Below are 22,139 nucleotides of genomic sequence, written 5' to 3' on the forward strand. Positions count from 1 at the left end.
CCAATGTTATACCAATTTCAAGTGGCTGTGCCGGACCCCTGCCTTTCTCTCTCTCTCTCTCTCTCTCTCTCTCTCTCTCTCTCTCTCTCTCTCTCTCTCTCTCTCTCTCTCTCTCTCTCTCTCTCTCTATATATATATATATATATATATATATATATATATATATATATATATATATATATATATATATAATTATTATTATTATTTTTTTGTTTGTTTGTTTTGCCTCATGAATTTTGCAGGGAAGATGGCAAAGCTTTTTGTGTTTTTTTTTTTTTATACAGGGCAAATAGTAATTCCCTTGTCATGATAAGTCATGTTAGTAGCTGTAATAGATGTTGACATCATAATATTTTGTCTGGAAATAGATTATTATATGATAAAACAGTATAAAAATATTATTGATGGATTAGAAATGCATGGGATTGCTTGTAATTTGTGACAACCCCCATAGATATCAGTCAGCGTTTGCTGGCCTAGAAATAAATGCATGGCAGGTCTTGTGTGATGGATGTGTTCAGACATATTGATTGACATCCCGTGCACTACACAGCCTACTGTTTCCTGTGTCTCTGCTGCAGCTAGCATGGCAGTAATCCCGTCATTACTGCTCCTAAATGCAGCCTTGGGGTTTCTCTTCTTTAAATATTAACTGATTGTGCGCTACATGCGTGGCTAAACGTCATCCACAAACTAGGAAGCGGTTGTGTTTTTACCGTAGGGGGTAGACAAATGAATACAGACTAAGAAAGCACAGATTGCATATGTAAACATTACTAATTGCACATACCACAAATTAGTTTATACGACATAAAAATGATTTGGGAATATTGCCAGCTTTGTTTAGGCCTCCACAAATACTGCTGCATACTTTCCTATATTTAAAATGTATTCAAAAAAAAGTACTGAAAGGAATATGTTTAGTTGTTTGCTGTTGTACCTACAACTGTTTAATTCGCTCTCTAGTAGAGTCTAATGAGTACTTTCTGAATCCATTTCTTAATCTTTCAGAACCATGTGTTTGCAGTCCTTTTTCTATGAGGGCTCGCATTGGTGCTTCTCACACCCAGTGTTGTCTGGTTTGAGCTGAATAGTGCTTTTCACTATAGGTGGCTGCTATTACACTATGGTGGAGGCCAGACATAGACAGAAGGCTGACTACTACTGTTAGATAGTCATATACACTTAAGGAGTTATAGAACAGGTTCCGAGTTTAAGGAACTGCCATGTTTTTTGGCAAGTTTGCTGCAAAAATTGAAAGTGGCAATATGTTAGAAGTGAACACCAGCCTCGATGGACACACAGTGGTGCAGTTGTAAGTAGTAAAGAATTGTAACCACCCATGTTTTCTTCTTTCAGGTTCCTCCCAGCTCTCCTCACTGCTGTCCTCACAAACCACCTGGCATGGGTTCCTACGGTTATGCCCAATGGACAGCCACCTATTAAAATCTTTTTTGAAAAGCACTCCTCACAAAGTGTGGACATGTTGGCAAAAACTCACCCATACAACCCACTGTGGGCACAGCTTGGTAAGTAGTCCATTAGATAACCACCATTCCGGATGGAACATGCTGATCTAAAAAAAAAATATGGCTTTAAAAGGGTTGTTCACAATGTGTATGTGCGCCACTTGGTTCTGACCCCATCAGGTCCCTGCAGTGTTGGGTCGTCCCGTGATTTATTCAGAAAGCCTTTGTAATGCAGGGAGACTCGGCTGTGCACATGTAGGAAAATTAGCGGGTAGCTGCATCATTTCTGGCTCTATTCTAATGCAGTTAAGATATTAAGAGGCAGTGTTTTTATCTTAGCAGTTTACACTTTACACTATATATTTATTTTTCCTTTTAGTTATTCTCTTTGTATGTTCACCATGATTCATTAGATCATAATAGAAATATTCGGGGATTGGGCAGATTTAGTGCTGTGAACTGCTACCTCTTTTTTTTGATAAGTGTCGAAAACCTGAGTCCTGGATCCAAATAATGGATGGATTGTCATCTAATCACTAGATGAGGGTGGAGTGTTTAAAGAGGTGGGTTTGCTAATGTTGTTGAAATATAAATACTGGAAACTTGTATCCTCAGATGTCTTCATTTTTAATTCCAGAATTGGGACTGTGATTATGTATACCTAGCTTTATAGCACAATGTGGCACGAGAGAGCTGCGCCGAATAGTGTAACCTATCAACTTTTTCTTTACATTTGTGTCTTATTTGCACTGCAGACACAGCAAAATACCATTCAGTCTGTACCAGATGCAGGGCTGTGACTTCAACCGCACAGGAATTTATTGTACAAATGTACAAAGTCGCAGATAAGGCACAATAGAACTTGGCGTGACAAAAAGCACTTCAAATACAGATTTAGACTCACAGATATATATGGGTTGCATCTTAAATTAATTAGCATATTCTCTTGGATGCATAGTAGTCACATCACAATGCAACTAAGATGAATTTTTTGCAAAAAATTTTTTTATTTAAATTTGCATCTTCGTCACAACCAAACCACTCAATCTGTAGCAGAGATGCAGGGCTGCGACATTAACTGCACAGGAATTAGTTTTAAATGTTCAAAGTAATAGATGAAGAACGACAGAACTTGGTGTGAAAAAAACCCATGGTGGCTGCATTGTAGCTCTTTGTATACATAATCAGACTCCGTTACACACAGATAATCATGGTTGCAGATCAAATTAATCAGTGCAGTCTCATTAAGCGGGTTTGTTGCATCGCATTTCAATTAAGATGCACATTTGCATAAAACAGATGGTAAAAAGATGCTTGCCCCAAGCAAAGGATCTGATGCACCAAGACGGGCTGTTTGGCACAATTGCAGCAGTAGTGTATGAGTAGTTTCCACAAATTATAATGTCCAAGCAAGACATAACTAATGGTTATGTAAATAAGAGGGCATTCTGTTGCTTACCAGTAAGTATCTTAACTGCACTCTCCTATTCTCTGAAAGTTTTATAAATATAATTTCTCTGACGTCCTAGTGGATGCTGGGAACTCCGAAAGGACCATGGGGAATAGCGGGCTCCGAAGGAGGCTGGGCACTCTAGAAAGATTTATGACTACCTAGTGTGCACTGGCTCCTCCCACTATGACCCCCCTCCAAGCCTCAGTTAGATTTTGTGCCCGGCCGAGGTTGGATGCACACTAGGGGCTCTCCTGAGCCCTTAGAAAGAAAGTATAGTTTAGGTTTTTTATTTTCAGTGAGACCTGCTGGCAACAGGCTCACTGCAGCGAGGGACTAAGGGGAGAAGAAGCGAACTCGCCTGCTTGCAGCCGGATTGGGCTTCTTAGGCTACTGGACACCATTAGCTCCAGAGGGATCGACCGCAGGCCCAGTCCTTGGTGTTCGGTCCCGGAGCCGCGCCGCCGTCCCCCTTACAGAGCCAGAAGCAAGAAGAGGTCCGGAAAAACGGCGGCAGAAGACATCAGTCTTCACCAAGGTAGCGCACAGCACTGCAGCTGTGCGCCATTGCTCCTCATACACACTTCATACTCCGGTCACTGAGGGTGCAGGGCGCTGGGGGGGGGGCGCCCTGAGAAGCAATAATAACACCTTGGCTGGCAAAAACTCCACAATATATAGTCCCAGAGGCTATATATGTGGAAAATACCCCTGCCAGAATATGGAAAAAAGTGGGAGAATAGGCCGCGGAAAAGGGGCGGAGCTATCTCCCTCAGACACACTGGCGCCATTTTCTCTTCACAGTGCAGCTGGAAGAAAGCTCCCCAGGCTCTCCCCTGTAGTTTTCAGGCTCAAAGGGTTAAAAAGAGAGGGGGGGGCACTAAATTTAGGCGCAATATTGTATATACAAGCAGCTATGGGGGAAAATTCACTCAGTTATAGTGTTAATCCCCACATTATATGGCGCTCTGGTGTGTGCTGGCATACTCTTTCTCTGTCTCCCCAAAGGGCTTTGTGGGGTCCTGTCCTCAGTCAGAGAATTCCCTGTGTGTGGGCGGTGTGTCGGTACGGCTGTGTCGACATGTTTGAGGAGGAGGCTTATATAGTGACGGAGCAGATGCCGATAAATGTGATGTCGCCCCCTGTGGGGCCGACACCAGAGTGGATGGTTAGGTGAAAGGTATTAACCGACAGTTTCAACTCCTTACATAAAAGGGTGGATGACGTAACAGCTGTGGGACAGCCGGCTTCTAAGCCCGCGCCTGCCCAGGCGTCTCAAAGGCCATCAGGGGCTCAAAAACGCCCGCTCATTCAGATGGCAGACACAGATGTTGACACGGAGTCTGACTCCAGTGTCGACAAGGTTGAGACATTTACACAATCCACTAGGAACATCCGTGACTTGATCCCGGCAATAAAAAAATGTGTTACACATTTCTGACATTAACCTCTAAAAATGTTTTTTTTATGTTTGGGGAGAAAAAGCAGGCAGTGTTTTGTTCCCCCATCAGATGAATGAATGAAGTGTGTGAAAAGCGTGGGTTCCCCCTGATAAGAATCTGGTAATTTCTAAAAAGTTACTGATGGCGTACCTTTTCCCGCCAGAGGGTAAGTTACGCTGGGAGATATCCCCTAGGGTGGATAAGGCGCTCACACGGTTGTCAAAATAGGTGGCACTGCCGTTTTAGGAACGGCCACTTTGAAGGTACCTGTTGATAAAAAGCAGGAGGCTATCCTGAAGTCTGTATTTACACACTCAGGTACTAGACTGAAACCTGCAGAGCGTGCTGCTGCAGCGTGGTCGGTGACCCTGTCAAACATACTAGTTTGCTAACATGAGAACATATTAAAGACGTCGTCTTATATATGAGGGATGCACAGAGGGATATTTTGCCGGCTGGCATCCAAAATGAATGTAATGTCCATTCTGTCAGGAGGGTATTAGAGACCGTTCACTGGACAGGTGATGCTGACTTTAAAAGGCGCATAGAGATTCTGCCTTATAAGGGTGAGGAATTATTTGGGGATGGTCTCTGGGACCTCGTATCCGCAGCAACAGCTGGGAAGAAATATTTTTACCTCAGTTTTCCTCACAGACTAAGAAAGCACTGTATTATCAGGTACAGTCCTTTCGGCTTCAGAAAAGCAAGCGGGTCAAAGGCGCTTCCTTTCTGTACAGAGACAAGGGAAGAGGGAAAAAGCTGCACCAGTCAGCCTGTTCCCAGAATCATAATTCTTCTCTCGCTTCCTCTGAGTCCACAGCATGACGCGGGTGTAGCCAGGTACGGTGGGGGGCCGTCTCAAAAATTTCAGCGATCAGTGGGCTCGCTCACAGGTGGATCCCTGTTTCATTCAAGTAGTATTTCAGGGGTACAAGCTGGAATTCGAGATGTCTTCCCCCCGCCGTTTCCTCAAATATGCCTTGCCGACAACTCCCTCAGGCAGGGAGGCTGTGCTAGAGGCAATTAATAAGCTGTATTCCCATCAGGTAATACTTAAGGTGCCCCTACTTCAACAAGGACGGGGTTACTATTCCACACGGTTTGGGGTACCGAAACCGCATGGTTCGGTGTGACCCTTTTTTATATTTAAAATCCTTGAACACATACATAAAAAAATTCAAGTTCAAGATGGAATCGCTCAGGGCGGTTATTGCAAGCCTGGACGAGGGGGATTACATGGTATCCCGGGACATCAAGGATGCTTACCTACATGTCCCCATTTACTATCCTCGCCAGGAGTACCTCAGATTTGTGGTACAGGATTCCCATTACCAAGTCCAGACTCTGCCGTTTGGACTGTACATGGCACCGAGGGTGTTACCAAGGTAATGGCCGGAATGATGATACTCCTTCGAAAAAGGGGAGTTTTAATGATCCCGTACTTGGACAATCTCCTTATAAGGGCGAGGTCCAAGGAGCAGTTGCTAGTCGGGGTAGCACTATTTTGGAAAGTGCTACAACAGCACGGTTGGATTCTAAACAGTCCAAAGACACAGCTGTTTCCTACGACACGTCTACTGTTCCTGGGGATGGTTCTGGACACAGACCAGAAATGAGTGTTTCTCCCGGAGGAGAAAGCCAAGGAGCTGTCATCTCTAGTCAGAGACCTCCTGAAGCCAAAACAGTTATCGGTGCATCATTGCACGCGAGTCCTGGGAAAAATGTTAGCTTCCTACGAAGCAATCCCATTCGGCAGGTTCCATGCAAGAACTTTTCAGGGGGACCTGTTAGACAAGTGGTATGGATCACATCTTCAGATGCATCGGCTGATAACCCTGTCTCCAAGGACCAGGGTATCTCTACTGTAGTGGCTGCAGAGTGCCCATCTTCAAGAGGGCCGCAGGTTCGACATACAGGACTAGGTCCTAGTGACCATGGATGCCAGCCTTTGAGGCTGGGGGGCAGTCACACAGGGAAGAAGCTTCCAGGGACTTTGGTCAAGTCAGGTGACTTCCCTACATAAATATTCTGGAACTGAGGGCCATTTACAATGCCCTGAGTCAGCCAAGGCCTCTGCTTCAAAACCGGCCGGTCCTGATCCAATCAGACAACATCACGGCAGTCGCCCATGTAAACCAACAGGGCGGCACAAGAAGCAGGATGGCGATGGCAGAAGCCACAAGGATTCTCCGATGGGCGGAAAATCATGTGTTAGCACTGTCAGCAGTGTGCATTCCCGGAGTGGACAACTGGGAAGCAGATCTTCTCAGCAGAGGATTGTACACCATTGGGAAAGGCCACAGGTGGACATGAAGGCGTCCCGCCTCAACAAAAAGCTATAAAAGATATTGCGCCAGGTCAAGGGACCTTCAGGCGATAGCTGTGGACGCTCTGGTAACACCGTGGGTGTACCAGTCGGTTTATGTGTTCCCCCCTCTGCCTCTCATACCAAAGGTACTGAGAATAATAAGAAGGCGAGGAGTAAGAACGATACTCGTGGTTCCGGATTGGCCAAGAAGAGCCTGGTACCCAGAACTTCAAGAAATTATATCAGAGGACCCATGGCCTCTGCCGCTCAGACAGGACCTGCTGCAGCAGGGGCCCTGTCTGTTCCAAGACTTACCGCGGCTACGTTTTGATGGCATGGCGGTTGAACGCCGGATCCTAAAGGAAAAGGGCATTCCGGAGGAAGTCATTCCTACGCTGATTCAAGCCAGGAAAGATGTAACTGCAAAATATTATCACCGCATATGGCGGAAATATGTTGCTTGGTGTGAGGCCACAAAAGGCCCCAACAGAGGAATTTCAACTAGGTCGATTTCTGCATTTCCTACAAGCAGGAGTGTCTATGGGCCTAAAATTAGGCTCCATTAAGATACAGATCTCGGCTCTGTCGATTTTCTTCCAGAAAGAATTAGCTTCAGTACCTGAAGTTCAGACATTGTAAAAGGAGTGCTGCATATTCAGCCCCCGGTTGTGCCTCCAGTGGCACCTTGGGATCTCAACGTGGTGTTGAGTTTCTTAAAATCACATTGGTTTGAACCACTAAAAACCGTGGATCTAAAATATCTCACGCGGAAAGTGGTCATGTTATTGGCCTTGGTTTCGGCCAGGCGTGTATCAGAATTGGCGGCTTTGTCATATAAAAGTCCTTATCTGATTTTCCATATGGATAGGGCAGAATTGAGGACTCGTCCCCAGTTTCTCCCTAAGGTGTTATCAGTTTTTCACTTGAACCAACCTATTGTGGTGCCTGCGGCTACTAGGGACTTGGAGGATTCCAAGTTACTGGACGTAGTCAGGGCCTTGAAAAATTATGTTTCCAGGACGGCTAGAGTCAAGAAAATTGACTCTCTATTTATCCTGTATGCACCCAACAGGCTGGGTGCTCCTGCTTCTAAGCAGACTATCGCTCGCTGGATCTGTGACACGATTCAGCAGGCGCATTCTGCGGCTGGACTGCCGCATCCTAAATCAGTGAAAGCCCATTCCACAGGGAAGGTGGGCTCATCTTGGGCGGCTGCCCGAGGGGTCTCGGCTTTACAACTTTGCCGAGCTGTTACTTGGTCAGGGGCAAACACGTTTGCAAAATTCTACAAATTTGATACCCTGGCTGAGGAGGACCTTGAGTTCTCTCATTCGGTGCTGCAGAGTCATCCGCACTCTCCCGCCCGTTTGGGAGCTTTGGTATAATCCCCATGGTCCTTTCGGAGTTCCCAGCATCCACTAGGACGTCAGAGAAAATAAGATTTTACTCACCGGTAAATCTATTTCTCGTAGTCCGTAGTGGATGCTGGGCGCCCATCCCAAGTGCGGATTGTCTGCAATACTTGTAAATAGTTATTGCTAACTAAAGGGTTATTGTTGAGCCATCTGTTGAGAGGCTCAGTTGTTTTCATACTGTCAAACTGGATATAGTATCACGAGTTGTACGGTGTGATTGGTGTGGCTGGTATGAGTCTTACCCGGGATTCAAAATCCTTCCTTATTATGTCAGCTCGTCCGGGCACAGTGTCCTAACTGAGGCTTGGAGGGGGGTCATAGTGGGAGTGGCCAGTGCACACCAGGTAGTCATAAATCTTTCTAGAGTGCCCAGCCTCCTTCGGAGCCCGCTATTCCCCATGGTCCTTTCGGAGTTCCCAGCATCCACTACGGACTACGAGAAATAGATTTACCGGTGAGTAAAATCTTATTTTTATACTTTTTACTTTGATTATACAGTATTATAAGTAATTACTAATTTCATTACTAAAAAAATAGCATAATATTTTAGCTGACTGGAAATAGTTTCAGATTTTTCAAGCAGGACGAATGTGTGACATTGTTAATAGCAAGACTAAAATAATTTATTTCAGATCAGGAATTTCTATTGGGTGTTGCACACTTCTCTTTATTTCATGAGCTTTACTGCCATCTACTGTCTATTTTTCATTATGAAGGATAATTGAATGCGTTTGCCATTTTCAAAGAAAATCTAATGTAATCTGTTTCTATGAGTGTAATAAGTGGGGGACATTTTTCTGTAGTCTTGTAATATTGTGTACATAAACTGCACTATTTCAAATTATAATTGAGATGACCTCAATTATATAGGGTTGAGATTACCTAAAGGATAAAATAGGGGCAGACTAGATGGGCCAAGTGGTTCTTATCTGCCGTCAAATTCTATGTTTCTATAATGCTACATATACTATCTTGTTTGCATACATTTCTATTTTCTCTTATCCTGTAACAAATGTTTGCCAGGTACACAATTGTATCTATAAATGTGTAACATTTGCCTTGCCCGTGTGTCCTTATTTGAGAATATACATACCACATGCTGAGAATGCTTTCTTTTAGATGTCACACGTGCAGATTAGGCGTTAAATATCTCTAATACCTGTGTATTGTGTTTCATTGAGCATTATACTTATGTTGGTTTTTGTCTGTTATTATAGGAGACTTATATGGAGCTATTGGGTCTCCTGTACGGTCATCAAGGACGGTTGTTATAGGCAAGCGACAAGATCTTGTACACAGGTTGCTTTATTTTCTCACCTATTTTATCCGGTGTTCTGAACTCCAAGAGACCCACCTTCTGGAGAGCAGTGAGGATGAAGCCATTGTTATGCCTGGCACAGTTATCACCACAATGCTGCAAAAAGGAGAAGTGGAAGAGACTGACTATGTGCTAATCACAATGCACAAGAACAAGGGTTGTTTGTTGAACAATGATTCAGATGAAACACGATCTTCAGAAAATAGGTGTCCCTGCTGCCATTGCCCCGTGATGGATCCAAACTTAAAGGAAGATTTGGCACAAGAAAAGGATGTAAATAGTGCACTGAAGGAGTCCCCAGAGGCAAGTACTGATGGAACCCAGATAGGTTCTCTAACACCCAGGCGAGAAGAAACTGGTTATGCTGAAGTCTACAAAGATAAATTAAGAACTTGCTTGGATACCAAGATAGAGACTGTCATTAATGTTGGGGCAGCTCCAATAGACAAATGTGTCTTGGCAGTCGGAAGCCTTGAGCCATCAGTACAAGTGGAGGGAAAAGAGGACCTGCAGGATGACAGCTCCTCACTCAAAGGGATGAAAACAAATGAAAATTGTATAGAGAAAAAACCTCCTGACAAGACCCTGTCTCCAGCAATGCCTTGTGGTGCTGGTAACTTTCTGAACAAGGTAAAGTTTCAGATTGGTGATTCTATGTCACCGGACTCTGATATAGTGATAAAAAGCCAACATGTAGTGGATCAAATCCAGAAGCACCATGTGAAACCAGCGCAGGAACAGAGGACACTTACTGTTGACAAGATCAGTGTAGCAAAACTGAATCCAAAGGACCAAAAATCTGGTGGGTTATGTGAGAAGCTTCCCAGGGTGGCAACCAAACTCCAGAACTGTAATCCTTTTCTTTCAGAGAACATTAGTATGTTTGATGAGTATTTTCCAGAAGATGGTTCTATTGAGGCAAAGATCATTGATGATATTCCAAGAGGAGGGGTAAACAAATCTGATGCTTGTGACTTGGGGGGCTCAAATAAACTGTGTGTAGCAGATGAACCACCTTCTAACGTAAGGAGTTCTATTCTTCCGAACTTATGCAAAAACTGTTTTGCTGAGCAGGACCAAAGAGACAAAGTCTCTATATCTGTCCCCCATGGGGATAAAGAAAAGTCTGAAAGTAAAGTTGCACTGAGCGCTGACTGGGACATTCCGAGGAACGAGAGTTCAGACAGTGCCCTGGGTGACAGCGAGAGTGAGGACACAGGCCATGAGCTTCTTGCACCAAGTATCAACTACTATGGATCAGAGCAAGAAGACTGGATGGAAGAAGAGGAAATTCCTTTCCCAGGGTGAGGGATTGTTTATGTAGTGTTGATCTAGAGCACACTTTAATTAGCATTGCACCTCATTATAAAAGCCCAAAGCATTTTGGTAGGACAAATGTAATTAGCTAAGAATGCTGATGACAAATAAATGTAGCATACAGTAATATTAGGCAAAAATTAGCTTCATACATTTAGGGACATATTCATTTGCACTCGGCTGTAGATTTTGGGTGATTCTGCTTGCATCTCCTTAGGCTGCAAGCAGAATCTGCATCCATGACATAGGGCCCTGTCGACGCACCTGCTGTATGAATATATGCGTATTCTGTGATCATCTGCTGCATCCGAAGACGCAGCATCGCAACATTGTGCGTGAACATTGGTATAACCCTCAGTAACACGCAGAGTTGGAAGACACAGACCATGACTTTAGCACGCCTGCAAAATGGGGATGACATGCCCTTGTTTTGTAAAACTGTCTCCATACAATATACATGTCATATATCAAATAATCAGCACAGTCTCCTCGTGCATCCTAGTCACATTGCGTACGACAAAGATACTTTTTGTCAAAAAAAGGACTCCCAACGTCAGCAGATTTGCACGGGACCTGGCAGCTCAGCTCACACCAGGCAACTCGCAGTGCATGGCATATTAAGGCTAGATGTATCTATGGGTCTTTCCTTGCCTTCATTTTTCTCAAGTTCTATATTATTATTATTATTATTATTATCCTTTATTTATATGACAGCGCCCAAGTACAGAGTACATAAACAAATAATCGAAACAGGAAACATTGACTTACATTTGAAGACAATAAAGGACAAGTACAGGGTACATGAACATAGCTGCATCAGCAGATGATACTGAAATAAGTATCAGGGTGGCAGAAATCTGTGGGATTTGGTGCAATTGAAGATGGTTTAAGTAAGAAAAGGAAAAGCACATGAGGGAAGAGGGTCCTGCTCGTGAGAGAGCTTACATTCTAAAGGGGAGGTATTGCACCCCAATGTAAAATTTATGTACATTGCGACAAAATCTAGATCTTTTACAGCAATGTGTGCCATTATTTTAGTTATTGTAATGCAGCTGTTTTATCAACAGGAGCTTTTAGTGCCCCAATGCCCATGAATCCAGACCAGAGTCATTTCATCAGTTACACAACCTCAGCTCCTGCATAGGGCTGAGTGGGCACTGAATGAGCCTACTACACTGTGACCCGTTTTTCTGGTTTTATTTCTTTTCTGGACACCTGGGATTATATTTACTAAAGTGTGGGTTTAAAGAAGTGGAGCTGTTGCCTATAGCAACCAATCAGCTTCTAGCTATTATCTTCTAGATCAGTGTTTCCCAACCTCGGTCCTCAAGGCACACTGATGGTCCATACACACGGAGAGATTTGGTCTATGAGAGATTTTGACTGAGCATTTTCCCTTGAACTGGCAGTAGGAGATTTTGACTAACTTTTCCAGCGATTTTGGCTATGGGCGATTTTGGCTAACTCATTTAAGCAAGGGGATGCTTTTTCTTTTCCAGCGACCTAGCCAAAATTGAATTGCCTGCACAGTCTATTTTTAGCATCGATAGCGACCTGGCGGGGACGCGCATCGCTATCGCTGGATGTGTACACACAGAGCGATATGCACTAACTTTCTGAGCGATTTTGACTATATAGTCAAAATCGCTCAGCTATATCGCTCTGTGTGTATGGACCTTAACAGTCCTGGTTTTAGTGATATCCAGGCTTGAACACAGGTGACTTAATTAGTACCTCAGTTATTTTGATTTAACCATCTGCTGAAACCTGGATAACACTAAAACCTGCACTGTTGGTGTGCCTTGAGGACCGTGGTTGGGAATGCCTGCTCCAGACAGTGCTAGATAAATGATAAGTAGAATCTGTTTGGTTGCTATGGGCTTCACATCCACGTCTGTAAACCTGCACTTTAGTAAATATACCCCCTGGGGTGGGGGAGAGGAGTATCTTGTTTCGGGTACCATAGGGTCTTTATCAGTCTGTGCATAAATTATTCCATCCCTGGTATCCCAGACACGTATTACTAGTTGTAACTAGAAATGACTCAATGATGAAGAGTGCTATATAAATAAAATTATTATTGTTATTTTTATTATTATGACTTTGTTCCGTTTGGATCTGAAAACTACATCTTATTGGCTATACTGCTCCCGCCTGTTTTGGATAGCCATTAATTAGATTTAAACTTCCGCTAAGTTGCCCAAAAGAGTCCAAAACCTTTCCAAACCAGAAAATGCAGCTCTGGTTACTTCTGATATAAATGGAAAAGAGAATTTGGATAGAACCTTTAGTGGTGCAGATACACAAAATTTTTTGTAATATACTACCCGTATGGGTCAGAGTCCATCAATTTCACAACGAAAAGTCCATATGCAGAGCCGTTTCCACGTAGAAATATGTGGAGAAAACACAATTCATATACAAGTGTTCAGTATAACTCCTTCAGAGGGTTCAAGAATAGATTTTCAACCAGGACTCCTTTGACTATGTAGTATTCGGGATGTAAAGTTCTATTCGTAAGGTTCACCTCAGTGGTACTTATGAAATGGTGCTCATATGTATGCTTAATTCATAAAACTTAAAATGACACCTATAAAGGTTTCTTTTCACCATTCTATAAGTGGAACCACAATTTGTATATGAATTGTGTTTTCTCCACCTATTTCTACGTGGAAACTGCTCTGCATATGGACTTTTCGTTGTGAAATTGGGTTTGGCTGCAGTTAGAGTGCGCAGGGATATATCTTAAAACTCTTTGATATAAATGCCACAGCATATTATATATCTCTGCATGTATTGAAATTCTGCATGTTTTACACAACTTTCCTTTTTTAGGTCAAAACTGGTGGACGTCAGTTCTGTCAAGCCCAACATTGCAAACTTTGGGAGATCTTTGTTAGCAGGGTACTGCTCATCCTACGTACCGGACTTTGTTCTGCAAGGAATAGGAAGTGAGGAGAAGCTGAGGCAGTGCCTGATGTCTGACTTGTCTCACGCTGTACAGGTAGGTACTGCACATGTAATGGGTGGACATTGTGGAAACACTGTGCCTGATACTTTGCACTTCACCGGGTTGGGAAAGCTAAAGCATATGGTGGAAGTAAGAAAGGTCATGGTAAGAAAACCCTTTAGACTAGGTCTGGGCAACCTGTGGCTCTCCAGTTGTTGTGAAACTACAAGTCGCAGCATGCTCTGCCACAGTTTTGCTATTAGGGAATGCTAAAACTATGGTAGGGCATGCTAGGATGTGTAGTTCCACAACAGCTGGAGAGCCACAGGTTGACCAGGCCTGCTCTAAACCTTGGGAAAGATTTACTAACATTTCTAAAACTCAAAAAAGTGGCGGTGTTGCTGACAGCAGCCAATTATATTCCATCATTTCTAGGATGCAATAGAGCAGGAGAATTCAACATGTGGCCCTCCAGCTGCTGTGGAACTACACATCCCAGCATATCCTACCACAGTTTTAGTATGCCCTAATAGCAAAACTTGGGCAGGGTATGCAGAGATGTGTACCCCTGCAACAGACACACGATTGCTAGAATCTGATTGGTTGCTACGGGCAGCACCTCCACTTTTCATATTAAGTAGCTTTAGTATATCTGTTCCCTTGAGGTAAAACACCTTGCTGACTAAATAAAAGCAGCATTGGTCAGGTGAATAGGAGCTTATGGTCCATCAATCCACAAGTCCTACTGGCAAAGTTTGATCTTTCTGTAGCCATCAAATATGTTTGATTTTTTTTTGGGAAGTTGACAGCGTGTTCTTCATTAAATAACAAATAAATGAAGTCATGAATATAAAAGTCATACTTGTTCACAGGTGTAATTATTCTTATTTCTCCTAGCATCCAGTTCTGGATGAGCCCATTGCAGAGGCTGTTTGCATTCTTGCAGACGTGGATAAGTGGTCGGTACAATTGGCCAGTAGCCAGAGACGGACAACAGATAACAAGCTTGGCAAGGAGGTGCTGGTATCCAGCCTGGTCTCCAGCCTACTTCATTCCACTCTCCAGCTCTACAGACACAATTTGTCAGCAAACTTCGTAAGTAGTGCCCGCTGCTCATATGGCTTCTGGATCTGCAACAGTGTAGGAAGGGCACTCTCCACAAGGACCCACCGCACTGTTTGTCCTCTGATATGCTAAGACCTGAATTATAGTAATGAAATTCCAACTTTCATTTCATCACATTCTTAGAATATTTACCAAACAAACTCTCCTTGAAGTAGTATGTCTGAAATAATAAGCACCAGTTGTGTGTTATATGTATATGCGTGCCAATACATTTCTGTATAGAGGGTTGGCTACCCCTGGTCACACTGAGAAAAGGAAAATGCTTAAACATGGTATTTTGGCGCATTGTAATGCACAATTACTCTTTGCTGAATGTAACCAATAATAGAGAACCAGGAATGGACAAAGGTTTAGATGCCCTGTCATTGGTGAGGTTCTTTCTTTTTCATCCACTAGGGGTCACTGGAGTACTCTTGGGATATGGACGGCTTAGCAGAAACAAAGGCACTGAGTATTTAAATTTAGAACTCTCCACCCCTCCATATCCCCGAGTACCTCAGTGTTTTTTCTGTGCTCACAGCACTAACAAGGCTTGTGTGGAGTTCCCACACTTAGTTGAAGATTTTATTAATTTTTCATTTTTACTTTTACTTTTTTACATCCCTTCCCAGTTTCTGGAAAAACATGGGTCCGGGATAGTGCCGCTGCAAGCAGCGCATGGCGTGTCGGTCCTCACAAAGAGCACCCTCACAGCCACAGGCAGCTCACTGCCTCCTGCAACAGCTGGACGGAGCTTACAGATAGAAGCCCCGTCGCAGCCATGAAGAAGTGATCAACTGGCAGGAACAAGAGCTGGACGGAGCTTACAGAAAGAAGCCCCGTCGCAGCCATGAAGACGTGATCAGCTGGACGGAGCTTACAGATAGAAGCCCCGTCGCAGCCATAAACTGAAGAGCTCGGAGCTTACAGATAGAAGAGGCCTCCCTACAAAAGGTATGCTGGGGAAACGGGGCGGTCAGCGCAGGCTGCCGCCCCGCTGTGTGGGGTCAGTGTTGTAATGCCACCCGCTCATACAGCCGCCCGCCCCAGCCGCTCCGTCCGGCCGCCCCAGCCGCTCCGTCCGGCCGCCCCAGACGCTCCGTCAGCGCTGTATTGCATGCCAGCGCTGAGAGGGGGAGAACCGCCGCAGCTCGGCTAGCGACGCCGGAAGCCGCTACGCGCCGCTCCGGCCAGCCGACCTCCGCTGTTCTGCAAGAAATGTCCCTCGCCTCCCTGCAATGAGCTTCCCGGCGCTCCTCGCTGAGACACAGTGCTACAGGGAGTACAGGGGGAAGGGGGGGGGGACCTGGCTGATTACAGCGCGGCTGCAAGGGAATGTAAAGGGAACTACCATATCTATATTAATAGAGAGATCCCTATATTAAACTGCAGTCAGCAGGCAGAGCCTATAATAGGCTATTGAGGAGCCTATATTAACACTGGAGGCATGTATTGATTATCACTGTATAATAGGCTATTGAGCCTATATTAACACTGGAGGCATGTATTGATTATCACTGTAAATAGACTATTGAGCCTATATTTACACTGCAGCAGGTATTGTAACCTGTCCTGTGATTATCAGTGTAAGCATGGCATGGGGGCCATTTTAACCATGCTTCCTGTTTCTTCCAGTTTGTAATTCCAGAATGTTCCTGCCCTACTTCTCTACTCCACAGGAGGCGCAGGGGTGTTAGTGGGAATTTTGGTTCAGTTTTCACATAGCTGGCCATGTGAACTGTATTTCGGCCATAAATATATATATATATATATATATATATATATATATATATATATATATATATATTACACACCTTAAGTAATAATTTTACTGAGTCGTGCAAGTGTCGGTCCTTTGGCTATTGTGTTGTCTGTCTGCATAAGGAGTAAGGCTCCAGCACAGACTAAAAATAAGTTTTACTACAATGTCTGTACATAAATCTACCACATGTTCAGTATGTTTTGTAGGTTTCCACTCCGGAAGCCGGTTCATTCCCAGATCCTATGTTAAACATTGGCAATTCAAATTGACTCCGCTAGACAGGAGCGGTAAGATCGGAGTCTCGGACGTTACTCCGCCAGCTCTAACGGAGGAGTCTCAGCCTTTCCAAAGGTCCAACTTCACTTTGGGTACCAGGGTGTTAATTTAACTGGTCTTATAATTTAAACATTTCTGCTATGTTGCAGTCTGACAATTCTATGTCAAACCTCACAGCGCTAAATACGAGTGAGGAGGGCACATTAGACCAGCAGTCAGATAGTGCGGGTTTTTGACAACCATACATTGCTAATGACCAGTGAGTCAGTCTCTGAAATTTACAGAGACTAAGGAGCCTCTAACATCTAATCCGTCGTATTTACTAAACGACAGATCTTCAATGGGCTTCTTATTTAGGATATCTTACTAAGATTTAAGTCTATTTCCCCGTTTCCACAGTGTGACATCTAAATTGGAGAATCCGCCATTGGTGAATTCGTCTGTGTCAAACTTTATAAAGACCCAAGATACATTTGGGTCACTAGGGCGCTCTATGTATGGAAACAATGACGATCACGTTATATTTATCATTAATCACATCTGAGAAGCTGCTGAGTATCTCTGTACAGCTTCTGCTGCCGCCTGTTAGCTCGCTTCTCAATTTTCATCTTCGCTAGTTACAGCACGACAAGGCCAGAAGTTGTTTGGGGGAAAGTCTAATTTCACGCCATTGCCTCCTCCGGTATCAAGTCGGAAATACTCTGGTCCGGCGTTTAAAACCTTTAGACTTCAGTCTTTTCAAGGCTGTGGTACAAAAACAGTCACGCCTTGTAACGCCAGGGTGCTAAAGTCACAACAAGCCAGTGGCTTGACGGGCTCCCAGCCCATCTCGAATTTCCAATTGTGGGAGCGCGCCTTTACACGTTACATTTGCCGGGTTTCCAGACATCCACTCATGGATGTATCCGCTATTTAGGGTTAAAAGAAAGCTGTCTCCCGCCACTGCGATTTTTCAAGGCAGGACTGCCTCTGTCGGACGACAAGAAGGCGTTTTAGCAGGTTGCCATTCAGTCTCTGCTGGATTCAGCAGTTTTTAATTCCAGGCCTGGTACACCAACAAGGTCAGGGTTATTATTCCCGTATGTTTGTGGTACCGAAGCCGGAGGTCTCCGTCGCAGTCTCAATCAGTAAGTCACTTACTACAGATTGAAGATGGAATTTCTGCGGTCAGTATTTGCATATTTGGAGCCACAAAATTGCATAATTGCGCTTGATCTCCAGGATGCGTACTTACACATTCCGGTTTGGTCACCTCATCACAGGTTCTTGCGTTTTGCAATACGCCACAACCATTAACAGTTTCAGGCTCTACCGTTTGGCCTCTTGTCAGCGCCTCGGGTATTCACCAAAGTGATGTTTGTGATGATAGCTCATCTCAGATCCCTGGCAGTGACAATCGTTCCATACTTAGACTATCTGCTCATAAGAGCTCCGTCTCAACAGATGCTCCTCCGACTTGCGCTGCTAACATACACCACGGTTGCAGTGTCAACTTCAAATACAATCGCATCTAATTCCGTATCAACGACTTCAATTCCTAGGTATGATTCCAGATACGGTAAATCAAAGAATTTACCTACTACACCAGAAAGTACAGATTATACGCCATCTGGTACAATTAGTGCTCAAGCCACGCACACTATCGGTACATTTGTGTATTCGCCTATTAGGAACAATGATGGGCTTTCGAAGTGCTTCAGTTCGGAGGTTTTCACTCGCGTCCATTTCAACAGCAGTGGTCGCCCTCACATAGGCAGATTCCCCACAGGGGGGCGAGGGGGTGTCTACTCTGGGCGAGAGTCTCAGAGGTTGGGGAGTTGTAGTTTAAAATGGTCAGCGACAGGCGGATCACGACAAATTGCTGTCTATAATGTCCTGGAACTCCGTGCAATTTACAATGCACTACATGCTTCACTCTCAGACTGTCCAAGTGCAGTCAGACAACGCAACGGCAGTCTCATACACAACAACCAGGGAGGAACGAGAAGCCGCATGGCAATGCGGGAAGTAGCTCGAATCCTCAATTGCCCAGAATATCACAAGGTGATATTGTCGACTGGGTTCATTCCGGGATTGGACAACTGCTAGACGGATGATCTCAGCCGTCGGGATTTTCATCCAGGAGACTGGGCATTAAATCCAGAGGTGTTTCACATGTTGGTCCACAGGTGGGGTTACCCTCCGGTGGACATGATGGCATCTCGTCACAATTACAAACGCCCCAGTATGTGTCCAGAATGACAGATCCAAGGGCAGTGGTGGTGGATGCTCTCACAATCGCGTGGTCGTACAGCCTCGTGTATCTGTTTCCACCGTTTTCCGCTGCTCTCTCAGTTGCTAAAACGGATCACTAGAGAGTCCGTCACAGTCATACTAATGATGCCTCATTGGTCTCAGAGAGCTTGGTTCTCGAATCTCCGCGGACTACTCGCAGACGATCCTTGGCCGCTCATACTACGTCCAGACCTGTTACAACAGGGTCCGTTCTTTTACCCCTATTTAGCGCGGCTGCATTTGACGGGGTGGTTGTTGAGACCGCCCTCTTAAGAAGAGAGGGCATTACAGTATCGGTTATACCAACCATGTTATGAGCTAGGAAGCCGGTTACGGCAGCTCAGTATTACAGAATTTGGCGTGCCTACTGTATATAGGTTGGTGTGAAGCTCGGAAGTTTCCGACATCATCTTTCAAGTTATCCCGTATTCTGTTATTTTTACAGACGGGGTTGGATGGAGGACTGCGTTTATCTACACTGAAGGTGCAGGTATCTGTGTTGTCAATTTATTTTCAAAGACGATTGGCTCTATTGCCGTCGGTACACACTTTTCTGCAGGGTGTCCTCAGAGTACAGCCTCCATTTATTCCACCTACAGCGCCATAGGACTTGAATCTGGGTTCAGATTTCTTACAGTCTTCATAAATTTGAACCCTTACAGCAAGTGGATATTAAGTTTCTCACTTGGAAAACGATTTTTCTTCTAGCCTTAGCTTCGGCAAGGCGTTTTTCAAATTTGGGTGCCTTGTCATGCAAGCCACCGTATTTGGTGTTTCCTGATGACAGAGCGGAACTTCGGACGAATCCCGATTTCTTACCAAAGATAGTGTCATCTTTTCACATCAATCAACCAATAGTGGTTCCTGTGTTGACAGCACATTCTAGAATTCTGAATGTGGTACGCGCATTACGCGTTTATATGTCCCGAACGTCTACGGTTCGTAATGCGGATACGTTGTTTGTTCTCTATGATGCTGCCAAGTGGGGTTGGCCAGCTTCTCAGCAGACCTTATCCAGATGGATAAAACTGACTATACGTCAGGCTTATCTTAAGGCTAGGTTACAGTCGCCTACATCAGTAATAGCTCATCCCACAGGTTCTGTGGGAACGTCATGGTCAGCTGGTCGTGAAGCTTCTACGACGCAGCTTGACCGTGCGGCTACATGGTCTTCAGTGCACACGTTTGTGCGCTTTTACAAGTTTGATACGTTTGCGGCATCAGCATCTAGCTTTGGCCGCCTAGTGTTACAGGTGTCAAACAGCTCTCCCGCCCACGGGGGAAGCTTTGGTACGTCCCAAGAGTACTCCAGTGACCGCTAGTGGATGAAAAAGAAAATAGGATTTTGGTACTTACCAGGTAAATCCTTTTCTTTGAATCCATAGGGGGCACTGGACGCCCACCCAGAGCAGTTTTACCTGGGTTGTATTAAGTTCAGGGGATCTTATGGTAACACATTTTCACCGACTGGTTCAAATTATAAGGTTCTATCGGTTATGGTGTCAACTGTTTCATTGTCAGTAACGTTATGTGTCAACTTTGTTGTTGTCCGTTATGTTATAGGAATTCTCCATTGTCAACCTCTCTATAGTTCCTGTTCGGCTCCGTAAAAAACACTGAGGTACTCGGGGATATGGAGGGGTGGAGAGTTCTAAATTTAAATATTCAGTGCCTTTGTTTCTGCTAAGCCGTCCATATCCCAAGAGTACTCCAGTGCCCCCTATGGATTCAAAGAAAAGGATTTACCTGGTAAGTACCAAAATCCTATTTTTTCAGCTGTCGGAGTTTGTTCACACACTACCTTGTTATAATTATTATCAGGTCTTGTTACATACACTGCACTATTCATATATCAGCAGAAATGTATAAATAATAAAGTCATGGCCCTGGGAAGAGTATTCCAAAACATTTGTCATAGAGGGACAGATGTACTAAGCCATTGAGAGAGATACAGTACCAGCCAATCAGCTCCCAACTGCCATGTGACAGGATTGCTTTTGAAAAAATGACAGGAGCTGATTGGTTGGTAGATTATCTCTCTCCACTTTATCACTTTCCACAGCTTCGTAAATCTGCAAATGTTCTATAACAGGGCTGGCCAAACCGGTCCTCGAGATCTACCAACAGTGCATGTTTTCCAGGCCTCCTGGAGATCTGTAGAATTATCAGTTAGGAATGAATGCATCACATCTTAATTAGTAATGACTACACCTGTGCACCAGCTAGGTGGTCTGGAAAATGTGTACTGTTGGTAGATCTCGAGGACCGGTTTGGCCAGCCCTGTTCTATAAGAACTGGTATTTGGAGTTTTGTGTTAAGTATTTAGGAGGAGATTTCTCAAACAGTGGAGAGATAAAGAGGAGAGCGATAAAGTGCCAACCAATCCGCTGGTAACTGTCACTTTACATGCTGTGTTTGAAAAATGACAGATGCTGATTGGTTGCTGCTCTAATCTCTCTCCACAGTTTGATGCATTGCCACCATAGATGTATACAACTTAAAGCTGGCGTCACAGCGGAGTTTTAATACACCATTTGTTTTTCAACCGTAATTTTGTGGGGCTATAAAGCTTCTGCAATGGCTTTTTCTGCAGGAAACATTGATCCTGTTCCACACATTAAGAGTGTCAAAACACCATGCCTGGAAAAAGACTATTCTCAAATAGGGTGTGATACCCGAGACCGGCGGTCACATGATCGGCATCCCGACCTTTAGAATGCCGACAGGGTACGGGGTCATTATTTTACCCCTACCCTTACCCACCTGGGGTGGCGACTAGGGCTATTCTTAAAATGATATAGAAGTTATTTTGATACCACCTATTGACAGGTCAAGACCATAAAGAAATAGCATTGTCCGTTTGTTTTTCACTAGTGCATCATGCATCTTGAAGACCGACTGCAGGAGCTCTACTTCAAGAGCAGAATGCTTTCTGATTATCTGAAAGGACAAACCAGAGTCCATGTTAAGGAGCTCAGCATGGTGCTAGGGTAAGCGGCACAATGTACAGACCCAAATAACATGTTTCATGGACAGTCTGGTATAAGAGGTGGG

The 22,139-nt window shown here is 44.3% G+C and overlaps 1 protein-coding gene across 4 annotated transcripts in view; it reads left to right on the forward strand.

Annotated features, from left to right (window-relative positions):
- FNIP1 (folliculin interacting protein 1) overlaps nucleotides 1-22,139 on the forward strand; it is a 199,862-nt gene that overhangs the window by 177,338 nt on the left and 385 nt on the right. For all 4 annotated transcript variants that reach the window (XM_063928214.1, XM_063928217.1, XM_063928215.1 and 1 more), the window contains 5 exons: nucleotides 1,360-1,529; nucleotides 9,302-10,706; nucleotides 13,555-13,723; nucleotides 14,567-14,764; nucleotides 21,960-22,075. In XM_063928214.1, the coding sequence (XP_063784284.1) occupies nucleotides 1,360-1,529; nucleotides 9,302-10,706; nucleotides 13,555-13,723; nucleotides 14,567-14,764; nucleotides 21,960-22,075 (2,058 nt within the window). The remainder of the gene's footprint in view (nucleotides 1-1,359; nucleotides 1,530-9,301; nucleotides 10,707-13,554; nucleotides 13,724-14,566; nucleotides 14,765-21,959; nucleotides 22,076-22,139) is intronic.

This window comes from Pseudophryne corroboree, chromosome 6 (genome assembly GCF_028390025.1).
Source record: "Pseudophryne corroboree isolate aPseCor3 chromosome 6, aPseCor3.hap2, whole genome shotgun sequence".
Taxonomy (NCBI): Eukaryota; Metazoa; Chordata; class Amphibia; order Anura; family Myobatrachidae; genus Pseudophryne; species Pseudophryne corroboree.